General features: G+C 40.4%; 2 protein-coding genes across 9 annotated transcripts in view; one reads left to right on the forward strand and one right to left on the reverse strand.

Annotated features, from left to right (window-relative positions):
* Brap (BRCA1 associated protein) overlaps positions 1-23,104 on the reverse strand; it is a 64,024-nt gene extending 40,920 nt beyond the window's left edge. Inside the window, exons 1-11 of one of the 4 annotated variants that reach the window (XM_071616885.1) lie at positions 22,893-22,980; positions 22,329-22,514; positions 20,462-20,623; positions 19,305-19,503; positions 17,715-17,904; positions 11,569-11,682; positions 9,272-9,420; positions 5,756-5,831; positions 5,202-5,340; positions 4,731-4,840; positions 1,353-1,442 (exon numbers count right to left, since the gene is read on the reverse strand). In XM_071616885.1, coding sequence (XP_071472986.1) covers positions 1,353-1,442; positions 4,731-4,840; positions 5,202-5,340; positions 5,756-5,831; positions 9,272-9,420; positions 11,569-11,682; positions 17,715-17,904; positions 19,305-19,503; positions 20,462-20,615 — 1,221 coding nt within the window. In that variant the 5' untranslated portion in view covers positions 20,616-20,623; positions 22,329-22,514; positions 22,893-22,980. Of the gene's footprint in view, positions 1-1,352; positions 1,443-4,730; positions 4,841-5,201; positions 5,341-5,755; positions 5,832-9,271; positions 9,421-11,568; positions 11,683-17,714; positions 17,905-19,304; positions 19,504-20,461; positions 20,624-22,328; positions 22,515-22,892 lie in introns of all 4 variants that reach the window. The other 3 variants (XM_071616889.1, XM_027949128.2, XM_071616887.1) reach the window with 3 other exon arrangements.
* A 110-nt stretch (positions 23,105-23,214) lies between these two features.
* Acad10 (acyl-CoA dehydrogenase family member 10) overlaps positions 23,215-25,471 on the forward strand; it is a 55,588-nt gene continuing 53,331 nt past the window's right edge. For 4 of the 5 annotated variants that reach the window (XR_011708639.1, XM_027949204.2, XM_071616894.1 and 1 more), the window contains exon 1: positions 23,215-23,304. The gene's annotated coding sequence lies outside the window, so the exon portion shown is untranslated. Of the gene's footprint in view, positions 23,305-23,362; positions 23,518-25,471 lie in introns of those variants that run through there. The other variant, XM_071616892.1, reaches the window with a different exon arrangement.

The raw sequence follows: 25,471 nt of genomic DNA on the forward strand, positions 1-25,471 counted from the left end.
TCAATCCCAAGCACCACAAAAGAAAAAGAAAAAAGAAAAATGTCAAAGGTCTTTATTTAATTACAGACCCTGTCCCTAAGTCCAGAGAATGGTTCCTAGAGCCCTAATTATATAGAAACTCTCATGGTTTTTCAAATTACCTTATTTGGAACTCTCGGGATTCTTTGTACATGCTAGAAATAAAGGGAAAATCAAGCTGGGAGGGGTCTGAGTCCTCTACCCAGCTTTCCACCCAAACCACACCACTTTTCTCTTTCACATCATGAAATAACTGAATGGCATATTTTTTTAAAAATTAATTGCTTTTTGATATGGGATCTTTCTATGTTGCCTAGTCTGGCCTCATGTAATCCTCTTTTCTCAGTCTCCCAAGTAGCTGAGACTACAGGCTTGAGCTGAATGGCATCTTTTTTGGTTTTTCTTTTTGCAGTAGTGGAGTTTGAATTCAGGGCTTCACACATAGTAGGCAAGCTCTGAGCTACAAGCCTGGTCTTTTTTTTTTTTTTTTTTTTCCCTTCAGCTGTTGACGGACTTTTATTTATTTATTTAGTAACTTATATGTGGTGCCGAGAATCAAACCCAGTGCCTCACACATGCTAGGCAAGTGCTCTACCATTGAGCCACAACCTCAGCCCAAGCCTGGTCTTTTTTGTTATTTTGAGATAGGTCTTGCTAAGCTGCCAATGCAGGCCTCAAATGTACAATCCTTCTGCCTTAGTCTCCCAGGTAGCTGGGTGTGTGCCAGCATGCCTGGTTTGGATGGCATCTTTATTTTGTTAAAATCTGGAAACCACTGACCCAGCCCAATATCCTGCCAGGATGACCCCTGAAACTCTTTAACATCTCTGCCCAATTTTATTTCCTTTAATTTAGAAGAGCTTAATACCATCTTGTAGCCTCACAAGTTCAAAGCTGATCTCAAAGGCAGCTGTTCCCAAGTTGACAAACCAACTGGCTGACTCAAATTACAAGCCCTTATATACATACCTTATGTTTGTAACAGAATTGCATAAACTGCTTGAAAATTACAATCCTTTAAGCCCAAGTTTTCTTTTTTTTTTTTTTTTTTTGTAGTTATAGATGGACATGAGCATGCCTTTGTTTTGTTTCATTTTTATGTGGTGCTAAGGATTGAACCAAGTGCCTCACACATACTAGGCAAGTGCTCTGCCACTGAGCTCAGCCCCAGCACCCCCAAGGTTTCTTTTTAGAGGCAAAACCGTTCTCTACCATTTATCAGACTCAGAAGGAAGATTCTAACGACTCCTTTTCCCCTGCCCTCTGCTTCCCACCCACCATAAGACTGCCCTGCCAGATGGCATTTCAGCAGTCACCAAACGAGACAGACTTACTTCCTCTGCTGTGTCCTTCTCTATCCGCACTATCTTGTTTTCCCAATAGATTCGCTGAGATTCCAGCTGGCTTGTTAGTAAATATGAATACTAGAAATAGAGAGTAAACAACAAAATGTAAGTCAATTCTGTCAGTCTCTGAAATCCAATTAAAACCTGACTTTGATCAATAGAATAAAAGTAACCATCAGAATGTAGTGGTTTTGGTTTGTTTTTGAGGTGCTGATAATTGAAGCCAGGGCCTTGCACATACTAGGTAAGTGCTCTACCACTAAATCCCAGCCCCAGCAACTTTTTAAAAAATATATATATACACATATTTTTTTAGTTATACATGGACACAGTATCTTCATTTTGTTTATTTATTTTTATGTGGTGCTGAGGATCGAACCCAGGGTCTCATATGTGTGAGGCGAGCACTCTATCACTGAGCCACAATCCTAGCCCCCCAGCAAGTTTTTTTTTTTGGTATAGGGATTGAACCCGGGGCACTTTAACATGGAGCCATATGCCACATTCCCAGCCCTTTTAATTTTAAGTTTTGAGCAGAGTCTCACTAAGTTACTGAGTCTGGTCTTGAACTTGTGATTCTCCTGCCAGTCTCTCAAGTAGCTGAGATTACAGGCACAAGCCACCATGCCCAGCTTTGTTGTTTGTTTGAGAAAGGTCTTGCTTTGCCACCCAGGCTGTTATCAAACTCATGGCTCAGAGCTCAAGGGATCCTCCCACCTTGGTCTCCCAAGTAGCTGGGGTTACAAGCATATGCCACTGTGGCAGGCTCATAAAATGTATACTACTTTTGGTTTCCACTCTTTCCAACAGGTGCTGTGCCAGGAGTCACAGAGATGACGAATTATACTTTGTTTTCCTGGAGCTTGTAACCCAGTTGGGAGAAATGTACATTATAGAAACTTATTCTGGTCCAGCTGACTTTAAGAAGAATCACAATGGGTTTAAATCTACATACAACTCAGGGATAGGAGTATAGCTCAGTGGCAGAGCATATGCTTAGCATGCATGAAGCCGGGGTTCCATCTTCCATACCACATACACACACACATAAAAATCTATATATAACTCAAAGCAAACCATCCATTAATCAGTCCTTTGGTTAACTGCCTCCACTTGGCTTTCTCAGTGCATGCTTAGCATTAATAGCTCTTATGACACTAGTATGTAGTCCACGGTTTACCTGCCTGCTGCCAGAGTAGACTATGGACTCTCTCAAAGTAAGAACTATATCTTTTTCTTTAACTCCAGAACCTGGTGCATGCTGGATGTCAAGAAACATTTGCTACATGATGGCATGAATAAATGAACAGTGCTGTGAAACTACAGGGAAGGGACAGATAGTATATGACAGCAGCATTTGGTAGGACTTCTGAGAGAAACCAAGATTTTGAGAGGGCTCTTGACAGAGACAGATAAACAGAGATCTGATTGCAGAGACCTGCTGGGCCAAGAGAGTGCTGTGGCTGATCAGAGTCTCTTCAGCAATAAAGAAGTGACACCCAGGAGGCTGGAGTACAGAATACAGAGAGTTAGGGCCTGTGGAAGCCTGTGGGTATCATGTTGAGAAATATGGGCAAACTCTAAGGCCAAGCATTGGCAAAATCAAATCTCCATTTTGGAATACTACTCTAGAATCAGAATGGATCTAAACATGTTTGTAGGCTAGAGAGAAAGGACAATTAAAGAACACCTGTGCCGCTAGAATATATGCTCTGTGAAGGCAGGGAGTTGGTTCAGTGCTGTAGTCACAGCATGGGACATAGTGGCTCCAAGGTAGTAGCCTTTGATAAAACAATATTCCTTTCTTCTCTTATTTTTTTTGGAATTTTTATTTTTTTGTGGGGCTAGGGATGGAACCCAGGGCCTCAAGCGTGCAAGGCAAATGTTCCACCACTCAGCTACACCTCCCACCCAATAAATATTTCCTGAGTAAACAAAATGTGTGTAACATAGTTAACGTGGAAGAGCCATTCTAAAAACTTAAAGGGGATTTGATCTTTTCTCTATCAGTGTAGTAATTTATTGATAGCAATATTGTTCTTATTTTGGGCCATTTTGCTGAAACCATCAGATCTTTAAAGATCTATAGATAAGTGAGTTTTCAAATGTCCATTTCCTCTGAAGGTTAAGGTATTTGTTTTGTTATTTGTTTCTGGGGGGCGGGCTGGGGTTGTAGCTCAGTGGTAGGTAGAGTGCTTGCCTAGCATGTGTGAGGCTAGGTAAACTGAGTTTGCTCCTCAGCATCGCATAAAAAAATAAATAAATAAAGGTACTGTGTCCATCTATGACTAAAAAAATAAATAAAAAATGGGGGGGGGGGCTGGGGTTGTGGCTCAGAGGTAGAACGCTTGCCTAGCATGCGTGAGGCTCTAGGTTTGATCCTCAGCACCCCATAAAAATAAAATAAAGATATTGTGTCTACCTACAACTAAAAAATAAATATCAATTAAAAAAAAAGAATCTTTTTTTTTTTTGCATTTACACAAAATGGAACTTATGTTGAAACTTCTCCTAACTTAAAATAGACTTTATACTATAATAACTTTATGGTGGATGGAATTTACTACTATGGAGAAAAACCAGATCGTACTAATTTTGTTATTTCATGTATATGAATACTCAGAAAATGGCTTTAAGCATATCAGCCTCAAATTCATAAAATATATACTTTGAGTCAACATTTAAACATCCAAGCCTCTAAAGCATAAAAAAACCCCAGTCCAATGTGTACAAAAACACTTCTGGGGATGGAAAGATACTAATGGGTTATCCTCATTCTGATCAAGTCTGTTCAGTTTCCAGCTGCTACTGTGATGCCAAAGGAACATTCTAATTTTCAGTTTATTGCAGCTACAAAAGATAACCAAGATTGTTTAAATTAACTAACCTGAACTGGAAACAACTAGGAATGTCACTTGAAAATAATAAGGCACAGTGAAGCTTAAACTTTCAATAAAGAAAAACAGATGTGCAGAGCACAGTGTTGCCTGCAATTGTGGAGGCTGAGGCAGGAGGATCACATGTTCAAAGCCAGCCTCAGCAACTTGGCAAGGCCCTAGGTAACGTAGCGAGACTCTGTCTCAAAATAATTTCTTTCTTTTCTTTTTTTTTTTTAAAAAAGGGCTGGGATGTAGCTCAGTAGTTAAGCATCACTGGGTTCAATCCCTGCTACTCAAAACAAAAACAAAACAGATGGTATAAAAATATTTTAACCCTTCATAGCAATGATAGAAGTTAAAAAAAAAAAAAAAAAAGAAGTTTACATGCAAAGTAAACAGCAAAAATTAAAAGTCAAACAACCCTTCCAGTTGGAATAGTAAGAAGCAGTAGGAATAGGTACTAAGTGGTAGCTGATAGGCATCTTACCTCTAACTGTAAGGCATCTATTTTCTCCTCCTGGCAAGTGTCACCCTCACATTCATACTGTACTATTTTTCCATCTGTTTTACTTGCAACCAGTCGATGGACATAATTATCTAAAGAAAAGAAATTAGTCAACCAATGTGGGTTCCTAAAAATGAAAAAGATCTCCGTATACTTTTAACTGAAAATTTTTGTTTTTACAAGTCTATGTGAAATGTCTTGCAATATTTTTTAAAAACTGGATTAAATCATTTGAATTTTAAAAAATGGGCAAGAGTGGAAGTAGAAACTCCCCTTATATATGTGCAACTGAGGCCACTCCTGGGAAATGGAGTCTACAGGGCACCATGAAGAGTTTTTACAACAGCTGACAGGAAGATGATGCTTCAAGCTGTGAGAGAAAGTGGAGACATTCTGAAGGAAAATGTCTCCTTAGAGAATAGATCCAAATTAGAAAATCAGAGTGATGCTCACCTCCGGCATAGTCCCAGACTCGATGGTTAGTGAGCTGCATGGCATATGTGTGCTGTGTCTCTTCAAAGTGCTTATAAGCATGTCGACTGACATATCGCCCACATCCTATGTGCCCGCAAATTAAACAAATCCATAAATTCTGCCAAAGAAGAGGTAAGATCTTAGTTAAACAAAAACACATGAATTAGCCCATTTGGGATGGGAAGGGGCTGATACAGAATGAGACTTAGGGTTATTCCTACAGGAGTTTTAGATAAATATGTTTAAAAATGCAACAGAATGCTTTTATAGGTCAATCATTTTCTCTGATTTCTATGGAATTTTATGTAAACAGCAAAATAAAATTCACAATTTGTCAATAAACGGCCAAGTCTTTTAAAAAAACTCACAATAATAGCATGAAGTATTTTTGCTTAGAAGGCATGTATTTGAGACTCATTTTAATTTTAATTTTTTGTGTGTGTGTCAAAAAGACTTTAAGCCACACTGGGTAGAAGAAAATCTCAGGCAAATAAAGCTGTATTCATCATTCTTTTCCATAATCCATTACTTACTTCCTGAACACCACACTCAAAACACTTATTTTCTTCTACTGGCTCAGGTGTTTGACAGTACCGGCAAACAGGACACCTATCCAGGATGCAGAAAGATAATGGTACAGATTAGACACAAAAGATGGCAATAACAGAAGTCAAGAACTGGATTATGTCTTCCTCACTGAGATGCTAAATTATCACTTTCCTGTTATTATTTTTATTATTTGTACATTTATATATGACTTTTAAAAAATATTTATTTTTTAGTTTTAGGTGGATACAATCTTTATTTTATTTTTTTGTGGTGCTGAGGACCGAACCCAGTGCCTCACAGATGCTAGGTGAGGACTCTACCACTTGAGCCACAACCCCAGCCCCTATATATGACTTTTTTAAAAGTATTTTTTTAGTGTAGACAGACATAATATCTTTATTTACTTATATATTATGTGGTGCTGAGGATTGAACGCAGTGCCTCACATGTGTGAGGCAAGTGCTCTGCCACTGAGCTACAGCCACAGCCCTTGTATATGACTTTATTATTCTTTAATTTTTTTTTTTTTTGTAATTGTAGGTAGATAGCATGTCTTTATTTTATTTTTGGGGTGGGGTGGGGTGCTGGGCATCAAACCGAGGGCCTTATGCTGTGAGGCAAGCACTTTACCAACTGAGCTATATCCCCAGCCCTTACATGTCTTTATTTTATGTGCTTCTCTTTGTATGTGGTGCTGAGGACTGAACCCAGAGCCTTACACATGCTAGGCAAATGCTCTGCCACTAAGCCCCAGCCCCAAACCCATGATATTATTTACAAGTTCTTTTTTTTTTAAATACACTTTTTTTAGTTGTCAATGGATCTTTATTTTACTTATATGCAGTGCTGAAAATGAACCCAGTACCTCCCACATGCTAGGCAAGTGCTCTATCACTGAACCACAACCCCAGCCTTAACAAATCCTTGTCATCTTATGACACTTAACTCACCAAATCTTCAAGACCACAAGGTCAAATGTTATTATTATCATCAATGTTTCACAGACAAATAAGCTGAAATTTAGAGAGATTGAGTAACTTGCCCCAAAACCATAAATAATGAAGGAGCAGAAAAACAAACCCCAAAGACATCACTTTAAAATAACCATTTTGAGCTATTCTCAATCAAAATGAAATTATACAAAATTTTGATAAAGCAGAGGAAGAGGGAGAAATTTTATCTGCTTCATAGCCTTTTCTTTTTTCTTCTTCTTTTTTTTTTTTGGTACTTAGGACTGATCCAGGGGCACTTAACCACTGAGCCACACCCCAGCCCTTTTAAAGTTTTATTTTGAGACAAGGTTTCACTAAGTTGCTGAGGCTGGCTTTGAACTTGTGTTCCTCCTACCTCAACTTCCCAAGTCTCTGGGATCACAGGCAAAAAAACCCCTGCTATACCACCTGCCTGGCCTGTTTTTAATATTTTTAAAAATATTATATATACATATATACACACACACACATATATTTTTTAATGAGATCTTTGAGGAGTCTCTCCCAGACACAACAACCTTCCCTCCATAACCACCCCCCCTCCACAATCCTTGTCCAGGTTCTGGTCAGAGAACTAGTTCTGACCCTGCCTCTTACAAGCAGTCCATACCACCAGTCGGGGTACCATCTCTACCCTCCAATCTTCACTTTGAATTAGGTACACTTATATAATGTGCGACTGAGGCCTCTCCTAGGAAATGGAGCCCTCGGGGCACTTATATACATGTGGAAGCCCCCTACACTGTGCTTCCTGGGCAAGGACCTGCATTTAGCTCCTTCCCATCGGCACCCAGCACTGTACTAAGTATATGCCAAGGCTCAAATAAAACCCATTCACAGGCTAGGGTTTTGGTTCCATGGTAGAGTGTTCACCTAGCATGCATGAGGCACTGGTTCAATCCTCAGCACCACATAAAAATAAAGACATTGTGTCCACCTAAAACTAAAAAATAAATATTAAAAAAAAATCATTCACTAAATGAGCTGCATGCTTTTGAATGCAGATACCTGCCTCACACCCCGCAAGGCAGACACAGCAGAGAACAAGCCAAGTGAGGTCCTCGCTCTGGGAAGTTGGCACTCTCCTTCTAACCTTGAGGCCACTTGTGGGTGAACAGAGATTCCTATGGACTTTCATCCCTCCTAACTTCTGGACCTTGGGAGTGTGATCTTTCCCTTCCCATGCACAACCCCCCACCCCCACTGTGTTTTCTTGCTCCTGCTTGTCACCTGGTTAACTCCTACCTATTGTGAGAGTGTCTCCAATCATAATGCTGAACATTGCACCTTTGTAACAGCTGTTAAGGCTGTGATTTCACACTTAATTGTGTGATTACTTGATTTTCTATTTTTCCCTCTGAACTGGGAAACCCATGAGGCCAGAAGCTGATATAAAGCTTCTAGCTAAGTCCTACAATGCAGTTTGCAAAGGGAACAACCACCCTCCATTTAATAACAGGTGGGAGAAAAGGTCCAGGTTCCAACTGTTCTTTGAAGCATGTTACCTACAACTTAGGCCTCCTGTGCCTGGGGAATTAGGATACATAGGTGTGTGCTTATAAATGTTGACTGCTATTCTGACTAGCTATCAAGCTATTAATAGCACCATAAAGCTAAATATAAGGTTGTTATAGTATGGTTGATAAGAAAGTGAAACAGTAGATATCAAACACAGGCCATAGAAGAGATTGCAGACCTAAATTCATTTTTTCCCCCAGTGCTAGGGATAAATCCCAGGGTCTTGGGCATGCTAGGCAAGTATTCTGCCACTGAGCCACACCCCCAGCCCATGACAGGTTTCACCTTAACAAAAGAGTCTCAAAGCCAAACTCTGTATTCCTTCCTACCCCCATTCCATCTCTCAGAAGGAATGAAGAGCTCATGCTGCTTTGGGAAACTGCACAAGTGCTGAGAGCCATGACACATGGCATTTTTGGTTGAAAGGTGACCCTGCTCGTGGATTAGGGTGGCTCCGGGATTAGGGTGGATCCTGCTGGATTAGGGTGGCTCCAGGTTTAGGGTGGATCCTGCTTAGGGTGGCTCCAGGTTTAGGGTGGATCCTGCTGGGAATAGGGCATATCCTGCTGCCTCAAGCGCCCGCTGCTTGAGTTCCCCTTGAGTTCTCGCAGGGTTCTGAGAGAATTGGTACGAAGAGCCTGGTGGAGGGAGTGTATTTTCCCAGAATGTGCGTGTAGAGAGCGGGTGAGAGTTCGGGAATAAAGAGTTGCTGTTGGAATCTACAAGTTTGTGTGGTGGCTCGGTTATTTTGTGCCCAGCCAGACTGCGGCACACAAGGATTCAGAATCAGTATCCTCACTAAGAAGGACTTCCTCAAGAATGTGAATTCCCAGTGAACAGAGGAAAGAAGGTGAAAATTGGTGGTCTCTTATGGTGAAAGTTTGGTAGAGTCAAACACTTGGAGTGGTTCATTCTTGGTGGTGCTATTTTTAATTTTGGGGAAGGGTCATAATGGACTCTGATACAGTAGGGGACAGCCCTTGCACTCACGTCGTGTCGTCCCAGCGCTGCAGACATTGGCTGTGGAAGCTATGGTTGCATAAGGTGGTGAGGATGCCATTCACAGACTCGTCCATTCGTTCCAGACACACTGTGCACTTGGGGAGCTCAGTCAGGTCCATCACAGGGAGGCTGGCACCCTGCAGGAAAACATCCCACTCTGTCCTTCAGCCATCATTCCATCACTTTTTTTGTGTGTGTGTGGTACTAGGGATTAAACCAGAGGTGCTTAACCACTGAGCCACATCTCCAGTCCTCTTTATTTTTTTTTATTTTTAGAGAATTTTTTAATGTTTATTTTTTAGTTTTCGATGGACACAACATCTTTATTTGATTTTTATATGGTGCTGAGGATCGAATCCAGCACCCCGTGCATGCCAGGCAAGCGTGCTACCGCTTAAGCCACATCCCCAGCCCTGCTCTTTATTTTTTTGAGACAGGATTTCACTAAGTTGCTTAGGGCCTCACTAAGTTGCTAGGGCTGGCTTTGAACCTGTGATCCTCCTGTCTCAGTTTCCCAAGTCACTGAGATTAAAGGCATGTGCCACCACACTCAGCTATGTTTTCTAAAACAGTTTTCCTGGGCTGGAGTTGTAGCTCAGTGCAGAGCACTTGCCTCGCATGTGTTTTCAAAAATGTTTTCAACATTATTGTTCTGTGCAAATAATTTAAAGTGGTAAAATTTTCACTCACTTATTAATTCAACAAACACTAGTGTAATATGGTTTACATTCTCAGTACTGTGCTGGGCACTTGGAACAGTGGTGAAGACAGCAGACATGAATCCCTGCCCTCGTGGAGCTGGCTTTCCAGGAAGGGAGACTGCTGCCAAAACCTTAACACACGGAACCAGATTCCTAGCTCAAGCTCCAAAAGTCTATGACCAAAATACCCAAAGGGATAAAAGCAGAATAGCAATGGATCTGAAGACTTTTCCAGAGTAAATTATAACTTAACACTTTCTACTTAGTGATGATAGTATCAATTGCACCGACTTAACTTATTTATGCATTTAACACATACTTCTTGAGTCCTTGCTATATGTGCCAGACATTGTTCAAGGTGTGGAACATTGGTAACCAAAACCAAATCCAGTATGCACCTCAAAACAGCCATTTCTTGTACTTATAGATCTTAGAACAGACAAAAATTTTAAAAAGTGCAGGGAGCTTAGAGGGGGCATGACCACAAGGCTGGACTAAGGCCCTCCCAGCCAGAACATGAGCAGCAATTATCGAGACCAGGGTAGGAGGCATACATACGCATGGGGACAAATGGAGAAAAAGCACATTCATTTACAGTTTCTGAAGAACAGGTGCTTACAGGGACTCTCTCAAGGTAGTCATGTTCAGTTATGGAAAAGAATCTTAAAAAGCAGGCCTTGTGCAGCACTTGACCCAAAGGAAGCCCAATTTTATCACTCATTAAATTTTATTTCTCCTAATCTAACGATAGAACAATCTACCCAGAAGTTATTTCCATCGATCTGATTTCAGGTAAAAACACTTTAAGGTTTACTTTATTTGTTTGTTTTGGGGTACTTGGGGTTGAACTCGGGGATACTCGACTACTGAGCCACATCCCTAGCCCTATATTATATTTTTTATATTTTATTTAGAGACAGGGGTCTCACTGAGCTTCTTAGTGCCCTCACTTTTGCTGAGGCTGGCTTTGAACTCATGATCCTCCTGCCTCAGCTTCCTGAAGCACTGAGATTATAGGCGAGCACCACTGTATCTGGTAAGAATTACTTTAAAAGAAGGAAAATCTTTAAAACATCAGAGCTAAATTTGCTGTTTTATAAAATGATTTGAGGGAACACATATTGCAGGACAGGTTCCCATAGAAAATGACAGATCAGAGCAATTATAAATTGCTATAGAAACAGAATAAAAATTAGGAGAGGGATTAGAGTTAATACTTCAGACACACAAAATGTTTCTTTTTGACTCTAGGAAATGTGAACCTCCTGCCTTAGCCTCCCCAGCTGCTGGGATTATAGGCATGCACCACTGCACCTGGCATAAATTCTCTATCTTAAAGGGGCTTTTACTATATTCATATGGTTGAGCAACCATCACCACTATATAACTTTAGAACATTTCCATCACCCCAAAAAGAGCCCCTTACCTGTTGGCAGTCGCTTCCCATTCTTTCCCCCAGGCCCTGGTGACCACTTATCTATCTTCTGTCTGTGTGGTTTGGATTGCTCTGGACATTTCCAGACTGCTTAACTTCTGATTTCATACCAATCTGCTATATTAAAGATAACAAGTATTCAAACTTACATCTTCAGATTTCAGCACTTCAGCCCTTTCCACATAGACCAGTTGGCAAACATCATCTTCGATTGAGTTGAACTGACGACCATTGCATGCCATATAAAAACTATCTGCATCAGCCTATGTGCACCAATGGGAATAAGGAAAAAATATTAAGATAAATATACTGAAAATTGATTTATATTCAAAATGCATGGCTTCAATCATACTCATCAACTTTTTTTCTCCCTGTTTTCTTTTGGTACTGGGAATTGAACCCAGGGATGTTCACCAGTGAGCTACATCCTCAGCTTTTTTTATTTTTTGGGACAGGGTATTGCTAATTTGCTAAGTCTGGTTTTAACTTGCCATCCTCCTGCCTTAGCCTCCTGAGCAGCTGTAATTACAGGTGTACACCATTGCACCCACTCCTAATTAGGTTCTTAAAGCTGATGGTACTTATGAGCTACTTAGGAGAGAAAAGCAACCACTAGAAATAGCATCTACTGGAGCAGGCTGGTAAGCCAGACAAAATCTGTAGATCAATATCCTACAATCTGACAGTGTTTCCTGGGCTACATAAGAGTTTGTACTTGAACTGGAAGAGGGTACTAAAGCACAATAAGCTGAGAGCTAGAACAATTTTAATATTCAACCAGCAACAGTCAACATTTCCCTTCATAGTTTTGTCACATGCACCAGCTGAGATAAAACATTTCTGCAAAGATTGGAATGAAATCATAAGTGATGATTGTTTTGGAAGAACTCTTATTTCTCTCTTCTTTTTTTTAATCTTTATTTATTTATTTTTATGTGGTGCTGAGGATCAAACCCAGGGACTCACACGTGCTAGGCGAGCGCTCTGCCACTGAGCCACAATCCCAGCCCCTCTTTTATTTCTTAAAGTCAATATTCATGTTAAATAATGAAAGACCATTACAGGATGAAAATAATCCTCTTCTTCAATAAAACAAATACTACATCAGAGTTGGATAAGGATCCATCAGGAGTGTCCAATACCAGAGGCCAAACTCTTGGTGAAGGTCAAGAGATCCAAGAAGAACCAATCATAGGGTTCTGAATCCCACAGCCACTGTAGACTTCTCCAACGGCTTTTAATTCCACTCCGATGATGTAATTCAATTGTGGGGTTTTGATTATTTATGCTTTCTTTATATGCTTTGTTTATGCTTTCTCAACACACTCTACTGAGACAAGCAGCTGAAGAAGGATGACCAATTCTGAATGCAGTAGTTTTATTGGAGGTGGGAGGAGAGCTCTCCTGAAGGAAACTTCAAAACATGTAAATCCAGTTGTTGGAAAATAAATCTCCTTAATCCTAAGCAGCAAACCAACAGTGGCTTCTCTTCCTCTTTGGGGAGAACAGCCTTTTGGTGAAACATTACTGGGTAAGTAAGTAGCACAGGGAACTCAGGATTCATGTACTGAGGGGACGTTCTACCTGGAACTCAGGCTCAGCTCATGTCTTCACGGCCTCCAGCACCATCAGGAGCTGGTTGCAGCTGCTGAGGAAAAGACCCCATCAGATCTGGAGCTCTGTAAATGCTCACCAAGCTATGAGGTCTCCTCAGTGGAAGGGCAGAGGCATGTGAAAAAACCATTCAACACCAAGTATTCCTTTCTGAGAGGAGCTGATAATATACCAAAGAAACATCCTTTTTTGGAAATGATAACATCTATAAATAGCCAAGATTTCTAATTTGAACACACTAGTGTCTTCTTTAAAATTTCAGTATTAGGGCCAGGTGTGGGAGTGCACACCTGTAATCCTGCAACTGGGGGTGCTGAGGTAGGAGGATCACAACTTTGAGGCTATCCTCAACAATATAGAGACCCTGTCTCAAAATAAAAAATAAAAAGGGCTGGAGATATAGCTTGGTGGTAGAGTGGCCCTGGGTTCAATCCCTAGTACTATCAACAAAACAAAACAAAATCTTATTCTTAGGGATGGGGATTTAGATCAGTGGGTGAGGCAATGGGTTCAATCCTCAGTATTGCAAAAGAAAAAAACTTCAGTATTAGAAATATAGCTTTGTTCAAATATTTACTGAACACCTACTGTGTGCCAGGCTCTGTTATGCACTGGAAAGAGAATATGAAACAAAGTACACGTGGTTTCTATTTCAACCCATTATCAAAATGCACAAAGGCTCACTGGAGAACACAGAAAAAACAACTCTTTTAATTAAATTAAAATGTTTGCACTGCAGAGAATCAAAAATTTAAAGGAACCCAGCTTTTGTTTTTTTCTAGTCTCTCTTTTTTTTATTGGTCTCTTGAGAATAAACTCAGAAAAAGACAAATCCATTATGATTAGGTTCCTTCACTGTCACAGTGATCAGTTAGTGTTGAGAATACATGTTTCTTCTAAAAGGAATAGCTACCTAGGCTGTGTTAACCAAGCATGCCAGTGAAAATGAGCCAATACACTATAGAGAGATTATCTGTCCTTTCCTTATCATCAAAAACAATAAAATTGAACTCCTTCCTGATTTTTATGTCCTAATGAATTAAAAATTCTTTATCAGTCAGTCATGGTATCACACGCCTATAATCCCAGTTACTCAGGAGGCTGAGGCAGGAGTATTGCAAATTTGAGGCCAGCCTGGGCAACTTAGCAAGACCCTGTCTCAAATATAAAAGGATGTAAGCCAAACGCAGTGGCACACGCCTATAATACTAGTAGCTCGGGTGGCTTTAGCAGGAGAACTGCAAGTTCAAAGCCAGCCCCAGCAAAAATGAGGCACTAAGCAACTCAGTGAGCTCCTATCTCTAAATAAAAAAATACAAAATAGAGATGTCCCTCAGTGGTCAAGTGCCCCTGAGTTCAACCCCCAATACAATACCCTAAAAAAAAAAAAAAAAAGGATGTAGCTCAGTGGTAGAGCACCCCTGGGTTCAACTGTTCATTTCCTTTCCTTGGTCACCCAAAAAAAAAAAAAAGGAAAGAAAGAGGTTACAGGGCTGGGATTGTGGCTTAGCAGCAGAGTACTTGCCTAGCATGTGTGAGGTCCTGGGTTTGATCCTCAGCACTACATAAAAATAAATAAACAAAAACAAAGGTATTGTGTATAACTAAAAGAAATAAATATTAAAAAAGAAAGAAAGAGGTTACAAAAGATACAGGGAAGGCTTATGAGTTCTTATTAAAAATTAATTACCTGGTGAGAAAAAGAATGGAATAAGAATGTAGAGGGTGCCCAAGCTATGGAGTCAGGGTGCTTGGGTTTGAATCCTAACTCTGACACTATGTGTCCAACTTTGGGAAGTGACTTAGGGGTGCCTGTTTCCTCAACTACAAAATTTGAAAGTACCAACACCTCATGGCATTGCTGAGAGGATTTGAGATAATGCATGAAAAGCACTTGAAAGAGTCTGGTATCTAGTACATGCTCAACAGTTGATGGCTACTGAATCTATTATTAGATTCTCCAGTATTAATTTAACAACTTCAAGTCTTATAGTAAGATGGTGTTATTAGGTCTTAGAAAGTTCTTGATATTTTTGTTTTCTTTCTTTGTTTTGATAGGATGGGTCTTGATAGATGACAGGGTTCAGACCCAAGATGAGATGAACAGTAAATAGTACAACTATGATACCAAGGTAAAGGGCTCTAAGAAGAAGGAGCAGTAAGCTGTTTTGCACACTTAGAAAATATTGGTTAACTGAGCAATCTGCATTTGGTCAAAAAGAAGAAGTGGGGCTGGCGGGTAGCAGTGGTAGAGTACTTGCCTTGCATGTGTATGGCTCTGGGCTTAGTCCCCAGTAATTGCAAAGAAAAAAAGAAAAAAAAACAGAAGTGGAAAGGATAGTGCAGATGTATAAAGAAAATCTACTAACAATAATAGAAAATATCCGAAATATTATCTGCACATTAAACGAATGGCAGGAAATTTGTAGGTTTACTAAATAAACGTTAGTGTAGTTTACTTAAATGTAGGTTAGTGTTATAGATTTATTAGACTCCCTGACAAGCCTAAACATTTTTTCCCTATGTACATTTGTAACTCTTTGTATAACTTGCTGATTACCCTTGGAGAAACATAACTGAAATATTGTTATTATACAAAGGCTTGTGAGCCGGGTGCAGTGGCACACATCCATAATCTTAACAACTTGGAAGGTCGAGAAAGGAGGATCATAGTGGAGGCCAGCATCAGCAATTTAGCGAGGCCCTACACAAAGTAGTGAGACCCTACCTCAAACTAAAAAAATTAAAAGGGCTGGGGAATGTGCCTCAGAAGTAAAGCAGCCCTGGGTTCAGTCCCTAATAACAACAACAACAAAAAAAAAGTCAGACCTGTAAATAGTGACTGTCTCTGTTCCCCACACCTTCATTATTCTCCTACTAGAAGAGGAATTTGTCCTAGCGATTCAAAGTGAATCCATCCCTACTCAGTCATTTATTTTTATCTGTGTAATCCTGGGCAAATGATTAATCTCTCTCTGATTGGCTGCTTCATCTGTGAAACAAAGAATAGGATCACTCTACCTTGAAGGGTTACAGTGAAGATTAAATGAGATGATACATGCTGAGCACTGAGCACAGTGAACAATACAAAACAAAAGCCGCTGTTTTCTATTATGACCATTATTGTTACATGTACTACCAGGTTTAATTAGTTTAAGGTGCCACTTTCCCAGCTTCCAAAGCTCCTCAGACTTCAGAAGGCCTGATGACAGTCTGTAATATCAGGTAAATGCTTTTCCATTCTTCATGGGAACTGTAAAGTCTACAGGACAGTTGAAACACTTTTTAAACATCTCCCTCAATGGTGGGATACTTTGTAAAGATTAAACAGCCTGTACCTTCTTGTACATAGAACTCCACAACAGAGGGGCCCAGGTAACATGTACAAACATAATTCAAATTTCTCTTAATTTCCTCCACATGCTCACTGGATGGCTGCCACTGATCTCAACTCTGAAGCTCTGTAATGAGGAAAGAGATGGCAAATGGCCCTTGTGTCATGCGCTCCCTTTCACCTACAAACTCTGATGACCAGTCAGAGAGGAAACAGCAACTGACCCTATAAACCCACTCATTTCTTTGTTAATCAGCAAGCTGGAAGTATTTGGGACAAATTCAGAAAGGCTATTTATCAATGAGGCGAGAGGTTTTGTTTGTGGGTTTATAGTGCCAGGGACTGAACCCAAAGGCTCTCTATTTCTGAGCCCTTTTTATTTTTGATTATGAGACAAGATCTTATTTAAATTGCCTAGGCTGCTGGCCTTGAACTTGTGACCCTCCTGATTCAATGGAATTTATAGGTGTGTGTCACTGCAGCTGGCTGAGAAGTTAACTTTTGAAAAAACTGCCTTTCAAAAATCTAATGTAAACAAAACAACCAAAAACCTAGTAAAATTCCAATGGAAAAATACAAAAGGCTATTAAAAAAGAGAAACAACTGAATGAATCTAAGGATCACCTTTTAATAACCTGAATAATACTTAAAGCTTACCTCATTTTTATATTCACATACAAATATGCATGCTTATAGGGATGAATAAGCAAAACCAAGAGAATATCTTCTAACATCTTTAGAACTGAGGTACATAGAAAGTGCTATTTAAGTGAAATGAAGCGAATGGCAAAACCCTCCTACACCAAATAGCATCTGTTACAATGCATAAGCACTTTTAAAAACTGAAAATATCCTCATTTGTTCTGTGTTTGTCTCTATTGTAATAATATTCAATCAGGACTTTAAAATATAACACTTCAAGTCATGTCACAGAATCCCTTTTGTCACCAAATTTTAAATTTAAAAAAATAAATTTTATTTTCTAAACTATGTCAAAGAGCACCTTGTAAAAAAGAAAATGAAAGAAATAAGGTAATAGCAAATAATGCAATAGTGTCAATTTCAAACGTTTGGGAACTACTGCTTTACTGGAATTGTTACTACTGCATAAACAACCAAAAACCTAGATTTCATATCCAATCAGATGCATAAAAACCTCTGGGTATCAATTACAATAGTATTTCTGCCAATTAATTTAGAAAGACATCTACAGTTACAATACCCTCAAAGATATGTAAGTCAAGAACCTTAAGTGAAAAATGTTGTAAATCACACACGGCTAGTATCATACAGTTTCAAAAACACAAGTTTTTGTGGCAAAGAGATTTTTAATATCTTAACTTTTACCTGTGCACTAAACTTTATCAGCACCATATATTGATTTGGAGTAGAGTCTCTGATGATTTTCATTTGTTCAATTACTTCATTAAATGGGGCGACAAACTTCATAAGGTCATGACTGGTCATTGTAGCAGGGACTGTGAGAATACACAGCATGGCACTGCGCCTCACATCTTCTTTTAAGGAGGTCATCTTACTAATAAGACAATAATTAAACTGTCTTGAATAGATGAGGTATAGTTAGTTCGGATAACACTAATTTGACAACTTATGTCCAAGAAAATAGGAAGAAATAAAACTTGTAATATTTAAAAAATAAATTTAAATAGCTTTTCATTTTACTTAAAAATATACACTAGATGAGTAATACAAAATCCCCTAAATGTATATGTAGTGGATGTTAAGGCAAGTTTATTAAATTATTTTATATGTATATACATACACATATATATATACACAACCACATATATATGTGTATATATATCCCCCCACCAAAATTTTCAATCTTTAGTTAAAGACCTGTTATGGTTAAAATGTGCATTAGGGAAAGTCAGTTCATCTTTTATTCTGATTAGTTTTTGAAAAATAGTCTGTTACTGGGTAACTTAAAAGTACAACTCTAACAAATTTTTCTCAAAATGTCTAGAAGAAAAATAAAGCTCTAAATCTAAAAGAGAATTCTAAACAACAAGGATATTACAGAAAGTGTTGCTGGGAAGGACAAGTTGGAAGGGAGGGGAATGAAAAACTTCCCACAATGCAATTTGCTTCTGAAATGCTGCAAACTCACACTTGACAGCTGTGATCCAAAATGGCTACTTGAGTATTTGCTGTTTTCCCAGGAGGGACCTGGCAAACAAGTTAAGATAAGGATAGCCTTTAAGACATTAACTACCAATTATCAGCCGGGTGAGATGGTGCACACCTATAATCCCAGCTACTTGGGAGGCTAAGGCAGGAGGATAGTAAGGTGGAGGCCAGCCTCAGCAATTTAGCGAGAACCTGTCTCAAAATAAAAAATAAAAAGGGCCGAGGATGTACTCAATGGTACAGTATCTCTGGGTTCAATCCCCAGTACTACAAAAAAAACCCAACCAAACAAACAAAAAAACCCTCACAAAAATCAAACCACCAACTCCTACCAATTATCCAAGAAGCTGATGGTCTAGTTTGTGAAATATCTAGCCAAACACTTCCTTCCCTTGGGCCTCCAGCAAGGTTTGTTTATACCAAATACCACAGGAAAAATTTTTTTAAAAAGTAATAAATATTAGGATTAGTTAACTGACTTCTTAGTTCTTCCTTCTTCCTTTCAATCCTCCAATCATCATCCATGACTAACCACTAAGACAATATTTTCCAAGGTATTTTATTAAGTGTTCCTACACATTTCTTTTGTGAGAAAAGCTTTGACCCTATCCACAAGATCAACCAAATGTAAAACATCTAAGAATTCCCTAACACACAATACATTAAAGTACTACCTTTTTGAAGCTTAAAATACCTACCACCTCCCTTCTAGCTAAAAGAGTTTTCTCTATCCCAAGGCAAAAAACAGACCTACCCAAAAGAAAAATATTTTTCTTTTTTTCTTACTTTGTCTTATATAGGTGCATAATCCCATGAACTATTTCAACAGAAGGATTTCCACTGAAGAATGAAATCTGGTCTGGAAGCTGTTTGGATGGAGAATCAGGAGCTGCATTTATGCAATCTTTACTTTGATCTCTACTTCTCTGCACAGTGACGGATGCTTCTGAAGACTTCTTTTCTTCCATTGCATCTTTTACCTCATCTTTCACAAATCAAAAATTAGCAGATTACAAACAGTTGGAAATATGCTAAAGAATTCTAATTGATTAAAATTTCAAGTTAGAACACTAAACTCTGACATAGAAAATATAATATACTGCATTAAGAACTATGTTCACAGAAAGCCAAATGTGGGCACATCCCAACTTTAAAGTTCATTAACAGGGCTGGGGATGTGGCTCAAGCGGTAGCGCGCTCGCCTGGCATGCGTGCGGCCTGGGTTCGATCCTCAGCACCACATACAAACAAAGATGTTGTGTCCGCCCAAAACTAAAAAAAAAAATAAATATTAAAAAAATTAAAAAAAAATAAATAAATAAAGTTCATTAACACCCTCAGAAACTGGAGGATGGCTTTTACATCCAGCAGTACCATAATACAAGCAGACATCTTCCATCACACACTCCTGAGTGGGATAAACATTCAGGGCTATTTTGTTTGAAAACCAAACCTACCAGTTCTGACCATCCCCATGCCTGAAATGCAGAACATATCCACTCCCTCAGTTGGAATGAGCTGGCAGAGCAGGGGAGAAACAATATGCTTATCTGGATGCACTTATGATCTATTGCTAACTTAGGTGGTAAGATGCTCTCCTCCACCAATGAGGGCTGCAAATATAGCTTGTTAGGATTTTTTTTTTTTTGAGATAAGGTGTTGCTATGTTGCCCACGTTGTCTTTGAGCTCCTGGGGTCAAGTGATCCTCCGGCTTCAGTCCTCCAAGTGGCTGGGGCAATAGGCATGTGCAATGCATGACCAGATTAATTTAGAAGAAACATTTAGAGATGCCGAAATGTGCCTTAATGACCTCATGTAAAAGCATGCAAGCAGTAAAGATAAAAGTATGCTCCAGGTTAACATTATGAGTTCACAAAACACGTATAAAACAAGTAACTGGAAGCTCACATTACAAAAGAGTCCAGAGTTTCTGAAAATATACCTGGGTTGGACTTCATAGTCTCAATGATTACATCTGTCATTTCTCGGCGGCCAAGGTGCTGATGAATGATTGTTGCTTTTTCCCCTGGTGACTTCCCTTCTAAACAGGCAACAGCTGAAGCAAGTGTCTTCTTTTTGATCTCCTCATTAGACATTTCCCCAGCTATAGAATATATGAATAATATCTGAACATAAAACAAGCTCCTCTCCATTCTCAATATCCCAGTCAACAGATTTCCCTTTTCTTTCTGCTGCTCTCCCCTAAGATGCCTTTTCAGTATCCATCTCACTCACCTCTGGGACTCCAGCAGTCAGCAAACAGTCAATAAGCTACCACTAACATAAATTCACAAACAGGGTTGTTTTGGTAGAATCAGGCATTTTAATGTAAATCAACAAGAGTCAGCTTCAGAGAAGGTTCAACAAGGACTATGTTTAGATGAACTAACATTTTAGTAACTGGTTAAACTGACCCTGGATTGGGCCTAAATTTCAAAATCTTTAGAGGTCTTTTTTTTTTTTTTGGTGGTACTAGGGATTAAATCTGCACCCTTGCACATGCTAGGCAGACACTCTGCCACTGAGCTTCATCCCTATTCATCCCCCCTTTTAAATTTTAATTTGAGACAGGTCTCACTAAGTTATCCAGGCTGGCCTGAAACTTGTAATCCTGTCTCAGCCTCCATAGTTTCTGGGATCACAGGCACGTGCCACTGTACTGGGCTAGAGATCTCTTTTTAAACATCCTGGGTCACTGACATGCTATGGATCAAACCACGTAAATCTATCATTTCTATCTTAATGAAACACATAAACGAGAAAAGGAATTTGGTGTCTCAACTAAAATAAGCTCTGTGAGTGCAGGGATAAGGCTTACCTTGCCCATCACTGTACTTTGTGTCCAGCACACAATGGAGTGTTCTCTAAATATATGTTAAATAAACAACTACACAATTGACTCACGCAGATGTCTATGTGTGGCAAATTCCAATTTGGTTGGCTTTCAGAACTAAGGGGTCACTTTTAGCCTTTAAAAGGTCCTAGTAGGAAAGGGGATATAGCTCAGTGGGAAGGTGCCTGCCTAGCATGATGAGGCCAGTACCACCAAAAAAAAAAAAAGAAAGAGAGAGAATTAATTAATTAATTAAAACAAAAAATCCTCATAACCTTGAATTAAAACATATTCATCCGAGGCCAGGCACGGTGGCCCACGCCTATAATCCCAGCAGCTCCGGAGGCTGAGACACAAAGATCAAAAGTTCAAAGCCAGCCTCAGCAATTGCAAGGCACAAAGTAACTCAGTGAGACCCTGTCTCTAAAACAGGGCTGGGGATATGGCTCAGTGGTCAAGTACCCCTGAGTTCAATCCCTGGTACCCCACAAAAAAACATATTCATCTGAAACCAGCCTGGGCAACATAGTGAAATCCTGTCTCAAGAAAATAAAAAATCAGTCATCTTTAACTTGCAGCTCCAAAGTTGACATACTTGGAGTAGTTTTCAATGATGACATCCTTACTTGCCCTACTCCCATATTCTTGTGAATTTTCTCGTTTCTCCTTACCTTTGCAGAATTTATCACAGTTATAAACCTACACTTATTCTTTACTTATTTAATTATCTGTCTCCCCCATGAAACTGCTGGTGCATTTCAGCAGAGACCATATCCGATTCTGCCCAAAACCTAAGCTCCAGCCATTATTGAGCATTTAATAAATATCTCTTGAATGAATGTTGTTATCAGGTAATCTTTTGAGGACCCAGGAACAGAGCATAGCTGCATTCCCCACTAAGATGGCATGTGCTGGGGTTGAAGGGCTCATTCTTAAGTCCAGCTCTCAGGGTTGGAATCCCAGTTTCACCACTTACATGTATCTTTAGGCAAATTATTTAATCACTGGGTCTCAGTTTCCTTGTAAAAGGTCCAAACTATCCATCTGCCTTAAGGTTGTTGCCGAGGTCATTAAAGAAGAGGATGCACACAGGTTTCCAGTGCAGTGCTTGGATTTAGGAAGTGCTCGAATTTTATTTACTAGGATTATCGTCATGAGGCACCTCAGGGAAAAGGAACAGTTTAATTAAACCAGGGACCATCAGAGTCGTTCGGGACCTAGTCCCTGCTTTCACGAAGCCTAGAGAAAAGCATGTGAGACAAATGTATCACTCGACTCAGGCGGGGCAGAGAAGGAGACGCGCTAGGTGAAAGCCCTCGGGAAGGCACGGGAGGAAGGGCCCAGGAAGGATTTCACATCTAGAGATGACATCTGGGAAGGCCTCCTAAAGATGGATAAAATAAGAGGATCCCAACCACCTCTCGCTTCTACCTGAGGCAGAAGCCCTCGTCACGGCCTGTCCCCGGACCCACGTTTCGGGAAGGCGAACCCCGGGGCCCAATCCCCGCCACAGGTAAGGCGGCGCGGCACTGGGACTCACCCGCGGCGCTGAAGCCGAAGCCAGCGGGAACGGCCGAGTGTTCCGCGAGCTCCAGTCGGATGACAACCAGTGACACACTCATAGGGCAGGCGCTGGCCGGCGAGAGCTCCGGCGGGCTCAGACCAGGCTGGGAGGCTAACGGAGAGGCCGAGCGGCCCGGGGCCGGCAGCGCCGCCGCTGCCTCAGCAGCACCAGTCCCTCGCGCAGCCTTTGGAGCCACAACAACCTGCACTTCCGCTTCTCGGCCGCCGTCTCTGACCCGCGGGGTCACGCATGCGCACACAAGCGCACGCTCTGATTGGGCGAGGCGGCGTGGGGGCGGGCCTGAGTGGTTCCGGACTGGAGCTCCGGGAGGTCGGAGAGGAAGGACAGGTTTGCGTTTGCTGGCGTGGCACCCCCGAGAAGCCCAGCGGTGGGTTTGCGCCCAGGCCCCGATTAACCTCTACCTGCCCGAGAGGCTTCGTCTTCAGCCCACCTCGGCTGGCTAGTGCCCGGCTCCGCGAGATCTCGAATTGAAACCCGCGCTATGCTGAGGGTTTTTGCGTTTGATCTCTCTCTCCAACCCTAGGAAGGGTTGCTTTGTGTCAGGCCCACTTTACAGATCCGTACGCTGAGGCTCAGAGAGGTGATTCCCACCCCATGCCTTCGCAGATGTTTCCAGAAAGCCTAGACACTGTCGGGGGCCCTCGAGATACATGGGTGAATGGAGCAATCACGGTGTCTACTTAGGCAGTTGACCTTCATCACTAGTTGTGTGATCTTTGAACTAATCGTTGTAGAAAGTTGGGCTAATATTCTTAAGTGGTTGTGAGGATGAAATGAAATGATGTGTATAGAGATAACGGTAGCGTTCTTTTAGAATGTCAGATTGCTCTTAGAATATAGATATTGACAAATTACAATCGATGCATATATGGCATATACATGACAGGATGCTGCTCTAGGTATATGATATGAGCATATATAAGATGTGTCACAGTCATCCTGGACATGTCTAGGTATATGGATTTTCTATATATGTGTAACACTATCACATGATATATCCATATATGTAACTTGTGACTACACCCACCACTTGATATATCCGTATGTGTAACTTGTAACTACACCCACACGATATATCCATATATATAACTTGCGACTACATCCTATGGAATGTCTCATACCCTCTTTAAATCAGAGTCTCTCAGCCTCTGCACTTTTGACATTCTTTGAGGGTGTGTAAATATGTATCCTGGACATTGTAGGATGTTTAGAAGCATCCCTGTCTCTGGCCTGGTCCACCAGATGCCAGTAGCACTCTTCCCCCGTGGTGATCACCAGAAATGTGTCCAGATATTGCCAAATGTCCCCTGGGGCCCAAATCACCCTCTATTGAAAATCACTGGTTTATGTGAAAGTGCTTAAACATGTACAAATACATGAGACTTTATGTGAACTTTTTTGGATGTGATAGTACTGGATAACTTTTTTTTTTGGTGATGGTTTTGGGGATTGAACCCAGGGCCTTGCACATGCAAAAGCATGCACTATACCACTGAGGCACCCCCAACAGCCTAAGTTATAGATAACATTTACTGGTGTGCTAGGTACTAATGAGTGCTTTATCTATTTTATCTAATGCAAAGATAACTTTGTGAGATAGGTACTATAATTGTCCTCATTTTACAGAGAAGGAACCTGAGGAACCCCTCTCTCCAACCCTAGGAAGGGTTGCTTTGTGTCAGGCCCACTTTACAGAGTCAAGTGTTCAGGATCTCACACTTAGTAAGTGGCAGAGCTAGAATTTGAATGGAACATATCTATTTCAAGAGCCCAAACTTAATATCTTTACTAAAATATTGTCTTAATGTGTAATAACAAACACTGTGTGTCTATTCACAAAAACAAGTAGCAAATCTATACTACGCCAATCTCAGAGAAACACAGGGAGGAGATGACAAATATTCCTTGTGGTTTATAAGATTCCAGTTCCAGAGAACTAAAATTTTCAGCCAGAAATGTCCAAGTTGGATACATTATAGTTCTTTGTGACTGCCAACCACTAAGACTGTCCCTAGCTTTTTCCTATTTTCTGATATATTCAGCTTATGCATGTTTACTTTGTGCAGTTGTGCCAGGGCAGTGGGGTAGGTTGTTGATAGGCAAAAGAAAGTACCCAGAGATAGCATGTGAGACATGTAAATTATTGGGGAAAGTGTATGAGAGTTCAGCAACTGCTTCACAAAGAGTTCAATAGCAATAGGCTGAACAGATAGCACATGTACCTCAACATGTTTCACCAAGCAGTGGCTCCTCTACCTCATGATGTTCTATCCAATGACAGCCAGCTGAGCAAGTGACATGTATCCTTTCCACAGTGCCCCCAGTTCCATGTCTGTTGCTACTGAGAGGGGTTTTATGTGTTAGGCTGCAAAAACAGTAACATCATTGGTATTAGCTTGCTTAGTTTGTATCCCAAGGAGCAGATGTCCTGGAATACAGGAAAGAAAGTAGCTTTCTACAGATAACACTAACTTGCCTTAGTTTCTAGTGGGCCTGAGAGAAAGCCAGTGTCCTTCAAGATCATATGTATTTGA

Source organism: Marmota flaviventris, chromosome 1, assembly GCF_047511675.1.
Source record: "Marmota flaviventris isolate mMarFla1 chromosome 1, mMarFla1.hap1, whole genome shotgun sequence".
Lineage (NCBI taxonomy): Eukaryota > Metazoa > Chordata > Mammalia > Rodentia > Sciuridae > Marmota > Marmota flaviventris.